This window comes from Trachemys scripta, chromosome 2 (assembly GCF_013100865.1).
Source record: "Trachemys scripta elegans isolate TJP31775 chromosome 2, CAS_Tse_1.0, whole genome shotgun sequence".
Taxonomy (NCBI): Eukaryota; Metazoa; Chordata; order Testudines; family Emydidae; genus Trachemys; species Trachemys scripta.
The window spans coordinates 113,797,334-113,814,226 of NC_048299.1; the positions used below are offsets into that span (position 1 = coordinate 113,797,334).

Here is a 16,893-nt window from a genome sequence, read left to right on the forward strand (position 1 = left end):
AGAGCATCCCATCAGAACCTGACTGGAAGGTGGGAAGCAGTACAGACTTGGCCTACACAGCATGCTGCCCCACTTCCCCTCAAACAAGTGAGCAGTGCTCCTGAGGGAGTCCCTGGAAATTTGGGAGGGGTGTGAACAGGCTGGTAGGAGGCAGAGCAGGAGCACTTTTCTCTAAACAGCATCCTCCCCAAGCAAACCAGCCAATTTCTCAAAGGCAAATTCAGTGGATGTTTGTGCTCTCAGAGCAACACAAATTTTCAATCCATGCAGGGCACAGCCCTAGAGAAGAAGACAACGAGAGCACATTCCTGACTGAGCCATGCTGCTGAGGGGAGAGAGGCTGAAGAGCACACAGCGGAAAGCATCACACTGAATACCCAGGATTAATGGAGCCAACATCTCCCGTGGATTCTACATAGTTAACAGGCCCTATCCCATATCTCTCCATGCAGCCAGAGCTAGACCAGCAGCCTCACTCCTGACTTGTGGGGGGGGAGGGGGTGGAGGAAGTGACTACAAACAGAAAAAATCTCAGCTTTAACATTAAAATGTAAACGTGTTGCTCGTTTTCCTTGTGAAGTTAGTCTTGAAAATGAACTGATGTTAAACATATCAGTAGTGTTGAATTCAACAAGCAATTGGCCTCCACTTCTGTAGCAGCAGGCTGGAGAGGAATTAAAGATACATGCACGCACATGCACACGCACACAGACACACACACAACACCCCTGATATAAACAAAGTCAGTTATGCTTGGGTGTATCACAAAGAATCACTCCAACTCACCCCAAAATCCATCCCTGTGCTTGGTGAGGTGACGATGGAGGACAGGAATTAGTTACATTTGGGGAAGCAAAAAACTTTTTCCACAGGCATGCAGGGAAAATGCCCTGGATTTTCAGTGCTATGAAACCCATGTATTCTTGTGAATACACATTCCTCATCTACGGGCTTTCTGCAGGAGACATTGGCTCACAGATTGGATAAGTACCAATAAAAGCAGCATCATTAAGAAAAAGGCACAACATTACGCTAGATATCATTAACAGTGGATGGGAAAGGAACCAAGATAAATTTATGTACATTTATAAGAAGGAAGGAAATGACAAAGGAACCTGTTTGTGCATTACCTAGTAGGAAGAAAGGAAAAGAACAGGTGACAGATAGAACGCTAATTCGTTATTCCCTACTTTGCTTTTGTCTTCTTTAAAGAAGATAGTAGCCATAGTAGGCTTAATGTAAGAACCATTCTATAAAGCACAATCAAGAAAGAAAAGGTTAAAGAATATCCAGATAAGCACCTGGAGGCAACCTAGAGCCACTAGCTGTGCAGAGACAGCATGACCACCGGTAAATCACTTGATGGGGTGCAACTGAATACCCCTCATGTGATCGGACAGCTCCACTGGCTGGTGAGTAGGGCATGACGTCATAGTCCTCTCTCCGTCCACACCCACTCGGGTACCAGGCACCTGCAGGGCTTTAGACTCTGCAATCATGCCTAGCCACTGTGTAGGCTGTCCAATGCGCCAGGAGACCATTTGCAATCACTACACACCCACTTGTGTGAGGTAGAATTTGAGATTCTCTGACGAGGAGGATAGGATGGAGAGCATGCTAATCCAGGCTCCAATCCAGCCCAATATTTCACTCAATTCTGGACACTTCATTACCAGAAAAATAAGACGGGGGCATAACAAATTTGCCATAAATGAGCCGGGGTATGTTGTGAGAGCTCTGCTGCTGCAAATAGCAGCTTGATCCCTGCTAAAGGAAGAGAGAGTCTGACACACTCGCTAAAGAGGATGAACATAAAATGAAAAGGTTATTGTGTCCCAGTAATGAGGAAAAAGGTCAGATGAAAAGGAAAATAATGATTTGTAAAAGGCTGTGTTCCCAGCCATGCTGGCTCGTGAGGGGGCCCTCCACTCCCTCCTGGGCTACTATAGCACATTCAAGGATCAAGGTAGGAAATATGTTGAACTCTAGCAGCTCTACAAGTGATCTTTTGGAAGAAAAGTAAAGCAACGAGCTACAGAAAGCTACAGAACCATATATCACTAGTCTGAAAATACCACCAGGGCCCATATACTCAGGATAAAAATTCTTTAATGATGTTTGCTCATGACAACTAGACCATCACCATCCACAAAAGAAAGGTGGCCATTTTTCTTTAAATACACTCCTCAATGACTTCTTACTTTAGAAGAAATAGGATTAATTTTACTTGGAAACTAAAGAAATAAAGTGGAAAGTTCACAGATTTTTGGAAATGTGTAATTTCAAGTTTCAGTAGTATACTGAGTTGCCATAGTATACTGAGCAGACAATGGATACAGTTTACTTTTTTTATAAAATAATATTTACTAGCACATAAAATAAAAAAACAAATGGTGAAAAGTAAAATATTGACAAACTAGAGCGAGTTTTGACAAGAGTAACAGATAATGACCAGGTCATATGAGGGATTGATTTATAAGAAAAAAGAGATCAATATATAAATGGAGTATAAATGGAGATTAGTTACCTGTAACTGGACGTTTCTTCAAGATGTCTGGTCCCTATCTGTATGCCACATACGGGTGTGTATACATGCCATGTGCCCGAGAGAGAACTTCTAACAAGCGGTGCCTCACACATGCACAGTAATTCTCCTTCTGCTCCAGACCGAGGACATAAGAGGCAGCGTGGGCTGATGCCCCTCCAGTTCTTACTGCAAATCCAGTAGGATCCGAAGCAGAGGGGACAGAGGGCAGGTAGTGAAATAAAGATAGGGATCGTAGGCGCATTAGTGGGTGCTTAGTACCCACTGGCAGCTAGCTTCCCCCAATCTCCTGCAGCACCTCCCGTCCACCAGTGGCCCCACCAATCAACTCCTCCCCCGCCCTCCCAGTGCCTCCCGCCCACCGCGATCAACTGTTCTGCGGTGTGCAGGAGATGCTTGGAGGGTGAGGGAGGAGTGGGGATGGAACAGGGCAGGAAGCGGCAGGACAGGGGCAGAGAGGGAGCAGGAAGAGGCGGGGTGGGGGTGGAGGCTTGGGAGAAGGGGTGAAGTGGGGGCAGGGCCTGGGGTTGAGTGGGTATTGAGCACCTCCGGGCAAAGGAAAAAGCCGGCACCTGTGATAGGGACCACACATCTTGAACAACTTTCAGTTACAGATAAGTAACCTCCATTTCTTCTTTAAGTGCTGGTCTCTAAGTATATTCCACATGTGGGTGATTGACAAGTAGTATTCAGACTGGAGGTGGATGTGAGGATGCTGGCAGGAAAGATGCTTGAAGTCCTGTACTTCCTGCTGTTGCATCTTTAGTAGAGGCCTGGATAGTTCAGTGGTTTGAGCATTGGCCTGCTAAATCCAGGGTTGTGAGTTTAATCCTTGAGGGGGGCATCTAGGGCAAAAGTCTATCTGGGGATTGACCCTGCTTTGAGCAGAGGGTTGGACTAGATGACCTCCTGAGGTTCCTTCCAACCCTAACAGTCTATGATTCTAGTGGGTAATGTTTTGTGAATGGAACTCCGGGAAGCCACTCTGCATATGTCCACTATTGCATGCCTCTTCATGCTCCGGCCACCATTCCAGAGGACATGCTTCCATGTAGATGATGCTCGTTTAAAAAATAATGCATTAATTAAATTTGTGACTGAACAACTTGGGAGAGAATTGTATGTCCCCTGCTCTGTTTTACCTGCATTCTGCCATATATTTCATGTTATAGCAGTCTCGGATGATGACCCAGCACTGTTATTCATTTTAAGAACCCTTTCACTGCAGATTTGACAAAATGCAAAGAAGGTACCAACGTGAGATTTCTAAAGATAACTACAGCACTTGACTCAAGGTTTAAGAATCTGAAGTACCTCCCAAAATCTGAGAGGGACGGGGTGTGGCACATGCTTTCAGAAGTCTTAAAAGAGCAACACTCCAATGCGGAAACTATAGAACCCAAACCAACGAAAAAGAAAATCAACCTTCTGTTGGAGGTATCTGACTCAGATAATGAAAATGAACATGCATTAGTTCGCACTGCTTTAGATTCTTATCGATCAGAATCCGTCATCGGCATGGATGAATGTCCCCTGGAATGATGGTTGAAGCATGAAGAGACATATGAATCTTTAGCACATCTGACATGTAAATATCTTGCGACACTGGCTATAACAGTGCCATGCAAATGCCTGTTCTCGCTTTCAGGTGACATTGTAAACAAAAGCGGGCAGCATTATCTCGTGTAAATGTAAACAAACTTGTTTGTCTGAGCGACTGGCTGAACAAGAAGTAGGACTGAGTGGATTTCAAGGCTCTAAAATTTTACATTGTTTTATTTTTTAATTCATTTTTTGTACATAATTCTGTGTTTGTAAGTTCAACTTTCATGATAAAGAGATTGCACTACAGTACTTGTATTAGGTGAATTGAAAAATACTATTTCTTTTGTTTTTTTACAGTGCAAATACTTGTAATAAAAATAAATATAGAGTGAGCACTTCGTATTCAGTGTTGTAATTGAAATAAATATATTTGAAAATGTAGAAAACATCCAAAAATATTTATAAATGGTATTCTATTGTTGTTTAACAGTGCGATTAATTACGATTAATTTTTTTAATCACTTGACAGCCCTAGAAATAATCTAAAATGACTGGGATATTTGCAGAAGTTGGCGGAGGCTGTTTATGCTGAGTCTAGGCAGAGAAGTGTTTCTGTTTAGCTAGGTAGCAGGTTCTAGTTGAGTCCTTCCTACTTTGAGTAAGAATTGCTTGGACAAGTGCCAAGCAAGAGTGTTCTAGTTCTGATGCCCATACAAACACCAAGCCATGAGGGGGAGAGGGTCTGGATCGGGGTGTCTGACTCTGCCCCCTTCCTGAGTAAGGAGATCTGAGAAGGGGCAGATTCTAACAAGGGGATGGACTGACATTCTCAGGAGCTCCGGGAACCAAAACAGTCTGGGCCAGTTGGGAGCAAGGAGAATGACTCTGGCTCTGTCCTGACAGATGTTTCTCAAGACCTGTGGTAACAGGGGAATGGGAGGAAAGGCATATCTGAGATTGTCTGTCCATGACAACAGGAAAGCATTGCCCTGGGACTGTGACCTATAGCTCCTCTGGAGAAGTACAAGCATAGGTGCTGGAACTAGGGCTGCTGGGGGTGCTGCCGTGCCCTCTGGCTTGAAGTGGTTTCCATTATATACAGGGTTTACAGTTTGATTCAATGGCTCTCAGCAGCCCCTCTATAAAAATTGTTCCAGCACCCCTGAGTACAAGGGAAGCTGCCTGTTTATTTGGGATGTGAAGAGATCCCATTGAGCTGTTCCCCACTGAATGAATAACTAGCTCAGGCTAGAGCTGAGTATCTCCCACGCATGGTCTGCAGAGAAGTGTCTGCTCAGGCTATCTTCTAGAGCGTTTGGGGCACCTGGAAGGTATGTGGCTGGGACAGTGATGTGGTTTGTGATGCACCAGTTCCAGGCTTGACTGCTTCTAGGAAAAGGAGAAGACATCTTGCTCTACCCTGTTTAAGTAAAAGACCATGGTGATGTTGTCTGACATTACTTGGACATGAAGAGAATGAATGAGCGGGAGAAAAACCCTGCATGCCAGGTGGACTGCTCTCAGTTCCAGTAGATGGATGTGCAATCTGGCCTCCCAGGGGGTCCAGGCACCTTGTACAGTGTGGCTGTTCAGGCGAGCACCCCCTCATAAGGGATGTGTGTGTTATGATGATTCTGAGAATGGGAGTGACAAAGGGGACACCAACTCTCACTCTATCCGGGTTCAACCTTCTGGTAAGAGAGATGCTGACCCCGGTGGGAACAGTCACTCTGGTGTTGATGTGATCCTGGTCTGGTGAGTAGACCAACCAGAGCCAGGCCTGTGGGCAGCGTAGGTGAAGCCTGGCAATGGTGCCACATAAGTGCATGAGGCCATGTGGCCTGGAAAAAAAAGGCACATCCTGACCATAGTTCTTCGTCTGTGAGTAATCAGCTGCAAGATTGCTCATTAACTGAAATCTTTCCATGGGGAGGAAAGCTCTTGTTACAATGGAGTGCAGTGTCACTCCAATAAAGTTCATCATCTGTGTGGGTGTTAAAACAGACTTTTCTTTGTTTATGCAGACACTGAGTGCTGCTAGAAGATGCAGCAGGAACATAGTCGCTGACCTGACATCTTTGCTGGAGCAATATACTAGGAGCCAATCGTCAAGACATTGGGCTGCGAACACAGAGAAGACCTCCGTGAATACTCTGGGTGCTGTTGCTAGTCCAAAGGGAAGGACTCTGAACTGGAAATGTTCCTGACCCGCTAGAAACCAAACAAACTTTCTCTGGGATGGGTTAATATCTACATGGAAATATGTGTCCATGTTGCAAGCCGTGAACTACATCCCTTCCTGTAGGGAAGGGATTATTGATGCTAGTGTAACCATCCTGAATTTTGACTTTTGAATAATGAAGTTAAGTTGTCGAAGGTCCAGAATGGGTCTCCACCATTCAGATTTTTGTGGGACTAAGCAATAAAGGGTATAGAACCCCTCCCTTGATACTGAGGTGGCACTTGTTCTATTGCCTCTTGTAGGAGGAGGGAGTCCACCTTCTGTTGGAGGATCACCTCATGAGTGTTCTCTCTGAAGGGAGACCAGAATGAGAGTTTGAGAGAAGGAAGGGAAACTCTACAGAGTACACTTGATGGATAATTTCTAAAACCCAACTGTCTGTGAGTGCAAAGGGAGAGGCAGCCCCCAAAGATAATGGGGAAGGTAGAGGTGGCTGGTATCAACAGTGGTGGGCAGATCTTGACGAAGGCATCAAAAGTAGCCTTTAGTGGGTAGCTGGGAATGGGTAGAAGTTGTGGTAGCGGGGGGCTGAAAAAATGAGATATCTGAATTCTCTATTGTTTACTCAGGGACTTGGCTGGATGTTGATAGCAAAAACTCGGGGCTGGAGGGAGGGGAAGCAGGGCTTGGCTTATACACCTGCCTCTGATGTTTTTTCCTTGGGCCAAGGTGTAAATTCCTAGAGACCATAGAGTTGACCTGGAGTCTCTCAACAAGTGCACGGACTCATCTGATTTCTTGCTGAAATTCGACTCGTAAAAAGGCAGGTGTATGGTGTTCCGGATCTTCCTGGGGAGTCCCGAGGAGTGAAGCTAAGACTCACGCCTCATCACTATGCCAGTCGCCAAGCCTCTGGATGCATGTCTGCTTTGTCCACTACAGCTTGAAGGAAATTCTTTGCTACTAACTTGCCCTCTTCTATGAAGGACTGAAAATGGGCTCATTTCTATAAAATGTGACACAGAGTGACAGAAGGCTTGGCAGCTATGTTCACTAGTCTGCAGAACAGGGCTGGTCCCCTGGGAGAAGCAATATATTCCTTCCTAAGGTGTGCACTGATGAGCTCCAGAAGAGACTGTGCCTGCCCCCAAGCCCCACCTCCCTCATGCTCCTACTGGGATAGGGCAGCTCTGCACTGCCCCCTCCGCATGGATGTGGCTTCAATGCCACAGTCTAGCCTACAGCACATTATCACAAACCAATGTTTTCAATATTCTGTGTATAAAATGCATTGTGTTTAAGCTTTACACAGTACTTCAGCATGACTTTCAGATGCATATAGGATCTGTGCTGCTTATTCATTCACTGACTTACCGGCAGGAAGCCTTCTGAGTGGAATAAATGAATTCGCATTTTCCATGTATACAGTAACCATTGAAGCTTTCTGAACAAGGTATGTGGTTTCCAATATAAATGTCTTCTCTTTGATCACTGGCATCTTGAAAACATACACAAATAGATTTAGTAAATATACAAAACAAACACAAATATAGCATCCTTCCAAAAACTTCTGTGGTGACAGGACAAAGAATTAATAAAGCAGTGGCTTAGAGCTCAAGTTTCACAGAAGCCTGTGGAATTTAGCAGCACACTCACTCAACACTGAAAAATTACCCTTTAGTGATAACTAAATCTGCTGCTATTGTGGGCTTCCTAAACTGGAGAAAACCTTCCTGACTTAGGCCTGGTCTACACTGCAGGGGTGATCGATCTAAGTTATGCAACTTCAGCTACATGAATAACATAGCTGAAGTTGACGTACTTAGATCTACTCACCGTGGTGTCTTCACTGCGGTGAGTCGACTGCTGCCGCTCCCCCATGGACTCTGTCTGCGCCTCTCGTGGTGGTGGAGTACAGGAGTCGACGGGAGAGCGCTCGGGGGTCGATTTATCGTGTCTAGACTAGACACGATAAATCAACCCCCGCTGGATCGATCGCTGCCCGCTGATCCAGCGGGTATGTAGACATACCCAAAGAATCAACATATTGTAAAGGAGATGGGCTGAAGTTCTGCCAGTGGGATCTAGGCAAACAGTTGGTAGACAGCCACATTTAGCACTTGGCTTGGGGAAAGCTGTGTCTTTCACACCCCTGAGCAAAGAAAGTTTCAGTGCTGTAAGTGGCAGTGAAGACAAGGCTTAACAGAGCTCTGGAGAAAAGCAAGATAGGGTTACAAGAGAAAACTAAAGGACCCAAGTTAACAAGTGATATTAGAAAGAAGAGAGGGCCAAGAAGGAGAAAATAGGGTGATAAAGAACCTGGAGGAGAGAGATAGATAGGAACAAAAGAGGAGGAGAGACCCAAAAGACAAAAGAGAGGGCAGAGGGAAGAGGAGAAAGAGAAAAGGAGTGGGCAACATAGACAACGCCAGGGAGTGAAGGTGGAGAAATGACTCAGGTGCAGAAAAGAAAGAGGGTGCAGCAGATGCAGGTGTAACCCACACACCTCCGGGGTGTGAAGTTTTGTCCCACCTAGAGGCACCGAGACCACTTAGAGAGAACTAAAGACGTCTGCTCTACAGCCTTAGCTAACAGGCGGTTGGCTTTTAGCTCAGGCAGTAGAGACTCATGCACTAAGCTCCAGAGGTCCCCAGTTCAATCCCGATGACCGGGGTCTGTCGGTGTTACAAGTGGGGGCTCGTATGGGATTTCAACTGGGAAGTCTCTGAAGCTTGGGATGCGCTTCTTCAGCTAGGGGAAGTATGTAACCCCCACACCTCCTGGCTGGCTTTTAGCTCATGTGGTAGAGGCTCATGCACTGAGCTTCAGAGGTTCCCAGTTCAATCCCAACAACGACGACCGGGGTCTGTCGGTGTTATACAGGGAGCACTTACTAAGACTTTAGAATAGGTTGAAGAGCTGGCAGAAGAAAGCTTAGAGCTCTGGAGCAATAAAAGAAAGAGACCTATGGCACAAAGGACAAATTGCAGGAGCTTCTGAGAGCAAAGGTGTGAAAGCAGAGATAAGGGCCTGAAAGCAAAGACAAAGGAAAACATTTGAATAAATGCAAAATTATAAAAGTCTCCCCATGTCTAGCATCACCTCCTGGCGGCAGCTCTTTGATCCACAGGGTTAATTGTTAGTACTCCAAGGACTACTATAGTAAACTGTACTGAGGCTCTTAGGATGCAAAGGCTCCTCCTGAGCCCTTCCCACGCCCACCCAATATGGCCTGCCTACTTTCCTGCAAAGAAGTCTCCTCCACCTCCTTCTTCAGAATGATTTCTCCTCCCTCTCTCTATCCCTCCCCTATCACAGCAGTTGTTGAAACAGCCACACTCTAGAATGACCAGAACCTCTGAGTAGCCAGCTCACTCTTCAGCAAAATCATTCTGAACTCCAGCCCTGGAATAGACCAGCCCCAGCTGATGCTGGGGCTGGGCCTGGCAGTGCTGGGAAGCAGCTAATAGCAAGAGTGTGGGGGTGGAGGTTATAAAGTTGTTCCCAGAAGATATGAGGTGAGGTCAATTGGACTCAGGGCAGGCAGGACTCTTGGCTTGGCCTTACCTCTCAGCAGGCTCTCACCATCCCTCCGCCTCAGCATAAGTGCATCACAGTGACCTCCCCAAAACCTCAAGATAGCTAGCCCTCAAGTGACATCTACTTGGGCACAAGCCAGTTGCTTCAAGGTATCACCATCTTCACAGAAACATAGCTTTTTTTCAAGGAGCCTGAGAAAATCTGAGTAGTCTAACAGAAGATCTAATCTGTCTGGACTTCTATAAGCATTTGATACAGTGCCACATAGGAAATTATTAGCTAAACTGGAGGATTTGGGGATTAGTATAAGAACTGTAAGGTGGATAAGGAACTGGGTAAAAGGGAGATAACAGGTTGTGCTGAAAGGTTAACTATCAGGCTGGAGTGAGGTTACTAGTGGAATTCCTCAGGGACCTGCTTTGGGACCTATATTAAATATTTTCATTAGTGACCTTGGCACAAGAAGCAGGAGCATACTAATGAAATTAGCTGATGACACCAAGTTGGGGGGCATTATCAAAACAGAGAGGAACTGGAATATCATAGAGGAAGAATCAGATGATCTTGACTAGAGCAATAGAAATAGGATGAAATGTAATAGTAAAAAGTGCAAAATCATGCACTTAGGGCCAGATAACAAAACTTTCTGCTATGAGCTGAGGGGCTCAGCAGTTGTAAGTGACCGAGCAGGAGAAAGAGCCAGGTGAATTAGTTGATCACAACATGACTATGAAACACCATTGTGATGTGGCTGTGAAAGAGGAAAATGTGATCCTAGGAAGTATCAGTTGAGATATTTCTAGCAGAGATAGAGAAATATTAATGCCATTGTAGAAGGGACTAGGGAGCCCTCATCTGGAATCTGTGTGCAATTCTAGTCATCCATGTTTAAGAAAGGTGAATTCAACCTGGAACAGGTGCAGAGAAGGGCTGCTACCATGATCAGGGCAATGGAGGGCATGTCTTCATGTCTAATGAGCAGAGACTGGAAGAGTCTGGCTTGTTTAGCTTAGCACTAAGAAGGCTGAGAGGGAATATGATTGCTATCTATAAATACATAGGGAGGAGGTGGAGTAAACACCAAGGGAGTTGAAGGGCTACTGAAATTAAAGGACAACATTGGCAGAAGAACAAATAGATAAAAATTGGTGATGAGTTAACTTAGACTGTAAATTAGAAGGAGGTTTTTAACCATCAGAGGCATGAAGTTCTGGAACAGCTTCCCAATAGGAGCGGGGTGGGGGTGGACAGAAAACCTAACTGATTTTAAGATGAACCTTGATAAATGTATGAATGGATTATATGATGGGGTTGCCTGCGATCGCAGGGGACTGGACTTAATGACTAAGTAAGTCTCTTCCAGTTCTAATTTCCTAAACCCTTCATTTCTTGTTAATTCTTCAGATAAATGTTCCACATGCACTCACTCTCACAATGCTGCACTTTCAGCACACCAGCAAACTGGTAATACACATGCGCCTTGTATTCATAAACATTTCTAATTATCTTGTAAGCTTTTCTTTTCACTTCATTCTCGTCATTACACAGTGGCATCGAAACTATTTCAAATTTAACATAAACAAGGTCCTAACAAACAAAGTATCAAAAGCAGCAGCAGAGGATCTGGCCCATCTAATTTACATGGCTAAAAATCTTTTAAACAACGTGGTTCATCCACTGTAGTCCAACAGGTGCAGAAGCAGCAAGCATAGAACCTGTCAGTTATTCAGAAGTGATTGAGGAAGGCTGGGCAGAGGGGGCTTGTGCCACTTGTATAGAAGTTACATTTCTACTGTCTTGGAGCCAGCTAAAGCACTGGCACAGCAATTGGTGAAATGCTAATCCTATGACCTACTAACTACAGAAGGGAGTTCAGCATCCTAGGGAAACATGCCAGGCAGACTCGGAATAGTCATATCTCCTGCTCACCAGAGATGGGGTGATAGTGGTGTAGGAAAGCAGCTGTTCACTTCTCTCCTGGTTGCGAAGCAGATGAAAAAGGGCATGCACGCTATTTTTTGGTATTTGGGGAGAATGTAACATATTAACAAAATACCAGTACATTACCTTTCACCTCTGGTCGATACTGCATTCCATCATCTTTCTTTCCTACTGAGCTGGTGTCATCTGTTTCTATATGATAAATAAATAAAAATACATCTGTTTAGAAATGTTTATTTTCAGGCCAGTATGTTTTATTACAATGTAAGAAGTTGATATTTGAGAAAATAATTTAGTGACAGTCATACAGTCACAGTTGATATTTTTTCCTGTGGTATAGTTAGGTAAACAATACCTACAGAGATTGTACGAGCTTCCAGTTCAATTCTGGGTGCTCTTTCCGGTTTTGACCTAAAAAGCCCTTTGCGGGGTGGTCCAGTGTATTTTACAGATAACCTCTCGTTTGTTCTTCAGCTAGACAGTTGACTAGTTGGGATTCTCGTTTACAGAATCTAGATGTTAATGGCAGGGAGCTCTTGCCCACTCCCTTTCTCTTTCTCCTCTTCCCTCTGCCATCTCTTTTGTCTTTTGGGTCTCTCCTCCTCTTTTGTTCCTATCCATCTCTCTCCTCCAGGTTCTTTATGGCAGAATACCCTCTGGGAAGGGTCCAAGGCCCCAAACCTTGCAAAAAATGATGCTCACGATTTGCATATGGCAGCACTCCCGTGCATAAAAAGCAAACGGATAAGTATTTTCAGGTCAGGGCCCAAGTGTGTTGACCCGCTAGGCATGCTGAAAGGCCTATCTAATTCTTGCTGTTGTGAGGGGATGACTTGGGGTGTTCTAGTAGAATGGAGCTCTCTTAATATGTTTCTGTTGTGGCTGATTTCATGGACATTTAGACTATTGCTCAGATGTATTTTTTTAAATACATGTGTTTTTTCTCGACTTAGAGCATAGTGATAGAGACATAATATACATACAACACAAGCAAATAAATAAATACATACATACATACATATTTTGGGTGGCAATTAGGAAAGATCAGCGAATTTTAATTCAAAAATAAAAAAGAATTAAAGGGCCTGATTGGGCCCTTTATGACGCAAGAGACAAAACCTAAAACGAGACCTACCTAAGCAGTGTCCAAGGTGCCTTATGTCAATCTGTTCCTGCCTCAAACACGATGCTTCTCGAACAAAACATGGATTGTTATAAGAACTTCCATCAGAAGCACATACAGGATTAAAACTGTACCCACTGCAGTCTATATTACATACACACCTGTTAATAAAAACATACAATGAAATCAAACAAATACAATTAAATAAAGTTGTGTCTTGAGTAAACATTTGTTCATACATTAGCACCACCTCTATGACCTGGGAGAAAAATCTGTTGTTTATAGAAACCAAAGAATTTGCTGCCGTCTCAGGTTTTCAGACAGAATGTATACAGTTGTGAATAGAGGCTACCGTTTGCCCTTCAATATTTTATTGATGTTTTCATGGGTTTAATATAATATAAATCTTACTGATTATTTTAATTTCTGAAAAAACAACAGCAACATATTACAAGGAACATTTATTAGGATAATAAAACAATTTAGTGCATTGCCTATTCCCATATGTGGGTAAAACCAAAGAAAGATTTTACATGTTTTGTTTGGTTCTTTTTGCAAAGAAAAAACGTCGGTGGGGGGGGGGGGGAGATGAACTTTCATTTCTATGAATCAAAACGAAGTATTTTTCATTTCAAAGGCTGAGCAGCTGCAATAAACTTGGTCAACTGTGTTACTTTAACAAGCCGTTCATTCATGCCTTTGAAAGCGCACAGTGGTTCATTATGCTGTAATTAAAACAGGATTATGCAATCTGGATTATTTCATAATGTATCCAATTAACACATTTCTAGTTTTAGGCAGAGAACATTTTTTATCATTTGTAACAAAGAAACCATAGCCACGAGAGGGGAAAAAGATGTACTACACATAAGGTCCATCCCCACACAAGGGCAGGATTGTCTCTACACTAAAAACTGTATAGTCTAGGGGACACTACCTTTAAATGATAGAGTTTTGCTGTGGAGTTCTGCAGTGAATCAATACTCAATCCTGACATTTCATATCAGGGAGGCTGCCTTTGAAAAGCTTAACAATTCTGAAGTTTGTGTCACTGTTTCGTTCAATCCAATAAAACGAAAACTGTAATTTTTAATTTCATTAACAACTTGTTTTTAAATGATTTGCTCCACGTATTTCTCACTGCTGTGCATCTTCTGTTGTGCCTCAGGATGATAGCATACCACAAAACAAAGGGAGCTGTGCAGTATCTGGTATGGATTAAACATCTCTCTGTTGGCCTCCTCCTGCATAGCAGGAGGGTGTATGAGTGTATTCTATTCTACTGGAATAGAGTTGATGTTGCCATACATCCTTAGTTATGGGGAGCTGCTTTCCTTCCCCCACCATGCAGTCCAGTCTGTGAGCGATGACATGAGGCTGAGTCAGAGAACTGAGTTAGAGTGCAAGCCATACTGCTTTAAATAATCGCTCCCCTAACTCTAATTGAACACTGTGAAAAAATGGATTATAGATTTCAGAGTTCCTACTTCCCCTGGGCATGTACATCAAATGCTAGTGCAAATGCTTGGTGCCAGCGAAGTTCTCTGAATAAGACAAACCAATCTTTGAACTTAGTTTTACTCTTAGCTCTTATTATTCTCCTCTCTTTCTATTAACAACTTTTGTTTTTTAATAAAGTACAGTGAGCACACCCAACAAGTTCATCTTGGCTTTAAAGATATTATTTGTTCCAGTGATATTCCCTATACATAAATTGGGTAATATCTAGGGCTGCCAATTATTCGCAGGTAACTCACAATTAACTCAAAAAAATTAACTGCAATTAAAAAAATTAATCATGATTAATTACACTGTTAAACAATAGAATACCAATTGAAATTTATTAAATATTTTTGGATGTTTTTCTACATTTTCAAATATATTGATTTCTATTACAACACAGAATACAAAGTGTACAGTGCTCACTTTATATTATTATTTTTATTACAAATATTTGCACTGTAAAAATTATAAACAAAAGAAATAGTATTTTTCAATTCACCTCATACAAGTATTGTAGTGCAATCTCTTTATCGTGAAAGTGTAACTTACAAATGTAGATTTTGTTGTTGTTGTATAACTGCACTCAAAACAAAACAATGTAAAACTTCAGCGCCTACAAGTCCACTCAGTCCTACTTCTTGTTCAGGCAGTTGCTAAGATACTGCTGACTGCTTCTTATTTACGTCACCTAAAAGTGAGAACAGGCGTTCGCATGCCACTTTTGTAACCGGCGTTGCAAGGTATTTACGTGCCAGGTATACTAAACATTCATATACTCCTTTATGCTTCGGCCACCATTCCAGAGGACATGCTTCCATGCTGATGATGCTCATAAAAAAAATAATGTGTTAATTAAATTTGTGACTGAACTCCTTGGGGGAGAACTGTATGTCTCTTGCTATGTTTTACCCGCATTCTGCCATGTATTTCATGTTATAGCAGTCTCGGATGATTACCCAGCACACGTTCGTTTTAAGAACACTTTCACAGCAGATCTGACAAAATGCAAAGAAGGCACGTGTCATAACTATAAAGGGAAGGGTAACAGCTGTCCTGTGTACAATACTATAAAATCCCTCCTGGCCATAGACTCCAAAATCCTTTTCCCTGTAAAGGGTTAAGAAGCTCAGGTAACCTGGCTGGCATCTGACCCAAAGGACCAATAAGGGGACAAAATACTTTCAAATCTGGGGGGGGGGGAAGGGGGGGAGAAAGGCTTTTGTTTGTGCTCTTTGTTTGGGTTGTTCATTCGCTTTTGGGACTGAGAGGGACCAGACATCAATCCAGGTTCTCCACATCTTTCTAAACAAGTCCCTCCTATTTCAAACTTGTAAGTAAATAGCCAGGCAAAGCGTCTTAGTTTTACTTTGTTTTCTCAACTTGTAAATGTACCTTTTACTAGAGTGTTTATCTTTGTTTGCTGTATTTTGAACCTAAGACTAGAGGGGAGTCCTCTGAGCTCTTTAAGTTTGATTACCCTGTAAAGTTATTTTCCATACTGATTTTACAGAAATAATGTTTACCTTTTTCTTTAATTAAAAGCCTTCTTTTTAAGAACCTGATTGATTTTTCCTTGTTTTTAGATCCAAGGAGGTTGGATCTGTATTCACCAGGGAATTGGTGAAAGGTTTCTCAAGGCTTCCCAGGGAAGGGAATCCATTGGGATGGTGGCAGCGGACCAGACCTAAGTTGGTAGTTAAGCTTAGAAGTCTTCATGCAGGCCCCCACATTTTGTACCCTAAAGTTCAAAGTGGGGATACAGCCTTGACATGGTGGCAGAGCGGTGGGATTCATTTTAAACCCAAAAGCCAGTAAGATTTTTTTTTCCTTCTAGCTGCTTGGAAAGCAGAGCTGAAGGTAGATGCATGTCTTATCTCTCCTTGCCTGAAGGCAGAGGTGTTAAGTTTTTTTAACAAGATCCTTTGTTAAGAGAAGGGTTCAATTGAGCAAACTGATAAAAGGAATTTACAAGCTGAATTGTTTTTTTTTCTTTTTACATCCTCAGGTGTAGCTAGTTAGAAAGTCTCTGTTAACTCAGCAGCAGCCAGAGCTAAGTACATCCCAGTTTCAGTCAACTGCAGAGGGTGTGACCCAGCACAAGAAAACAGGAAAATAACTACCAAAGAAGTAGCTAAAAAAATAGAACTGGCCAAACTAGAAGCAGAAGAAAATGAAAGAAAACATCAGAGACTGCTTCAATTAACAAAACTCGAGACAGAGCAGAGAGAAAGAGAAGAAAAAGCCAAAGAGGAGGCCCACAAAAGAGAAATGGAGCTGAAAAAGAAAGAGATAGAGCTGAAAAAAAAAAGAGATGGAGGAGAGAGAAAAAGAAAGGAAGCATGAACTGGAAGTAGCAAAGGCTAGGCCGAATACAACAGCCAATCCTAACAACCCCTTTCCAGGTACCACTTCCCATCCCAGAAAATTCCCCACCTACAAGGCAGGCGATGATACTGAGGCCTTCTTAGAAAATTTTGAGAGGGTCTGCCTTGAATACAGCATTGCTGCAGACCA

General features: G+C 43.1%; 1 protein-coding gene across 3 annotated transcripts in view; it reads right to left on the minus strand.

The window, feature by feature from the left end:
* The window catches only part of TMEFF1 (transmembrane protein with EGF like and two follistatin like domains 1), a 214,128-nt gene that overhangs the window by 4,781 nt on the left and 192,454 nt on the right, over window positions 1-16,893 (minus strand). For all 3 annotated transcript variants that reach the window (XM_034761448.1, XM_034761450.1, XM_034761449.1), the window contains exons 6-8: window positions 12,889-13,037; window positions 11,880-11,945; window positions 7,647-7,770 (exon numbers count right to left, since the gene is read on the minus strand). In XM_034761448.1, the coding sequence (XP_034617339.1) occupies window positions 7,647-7,770; window positions 11,880-11,945; window positions 12,889-13,037 (339 nt within the window). The remainder of the gene's footprint in view (window positions 1-7,646; window positions 7,771-11,879; window positions 11,946-12,888; window positions 13,038-16,893) is intronic.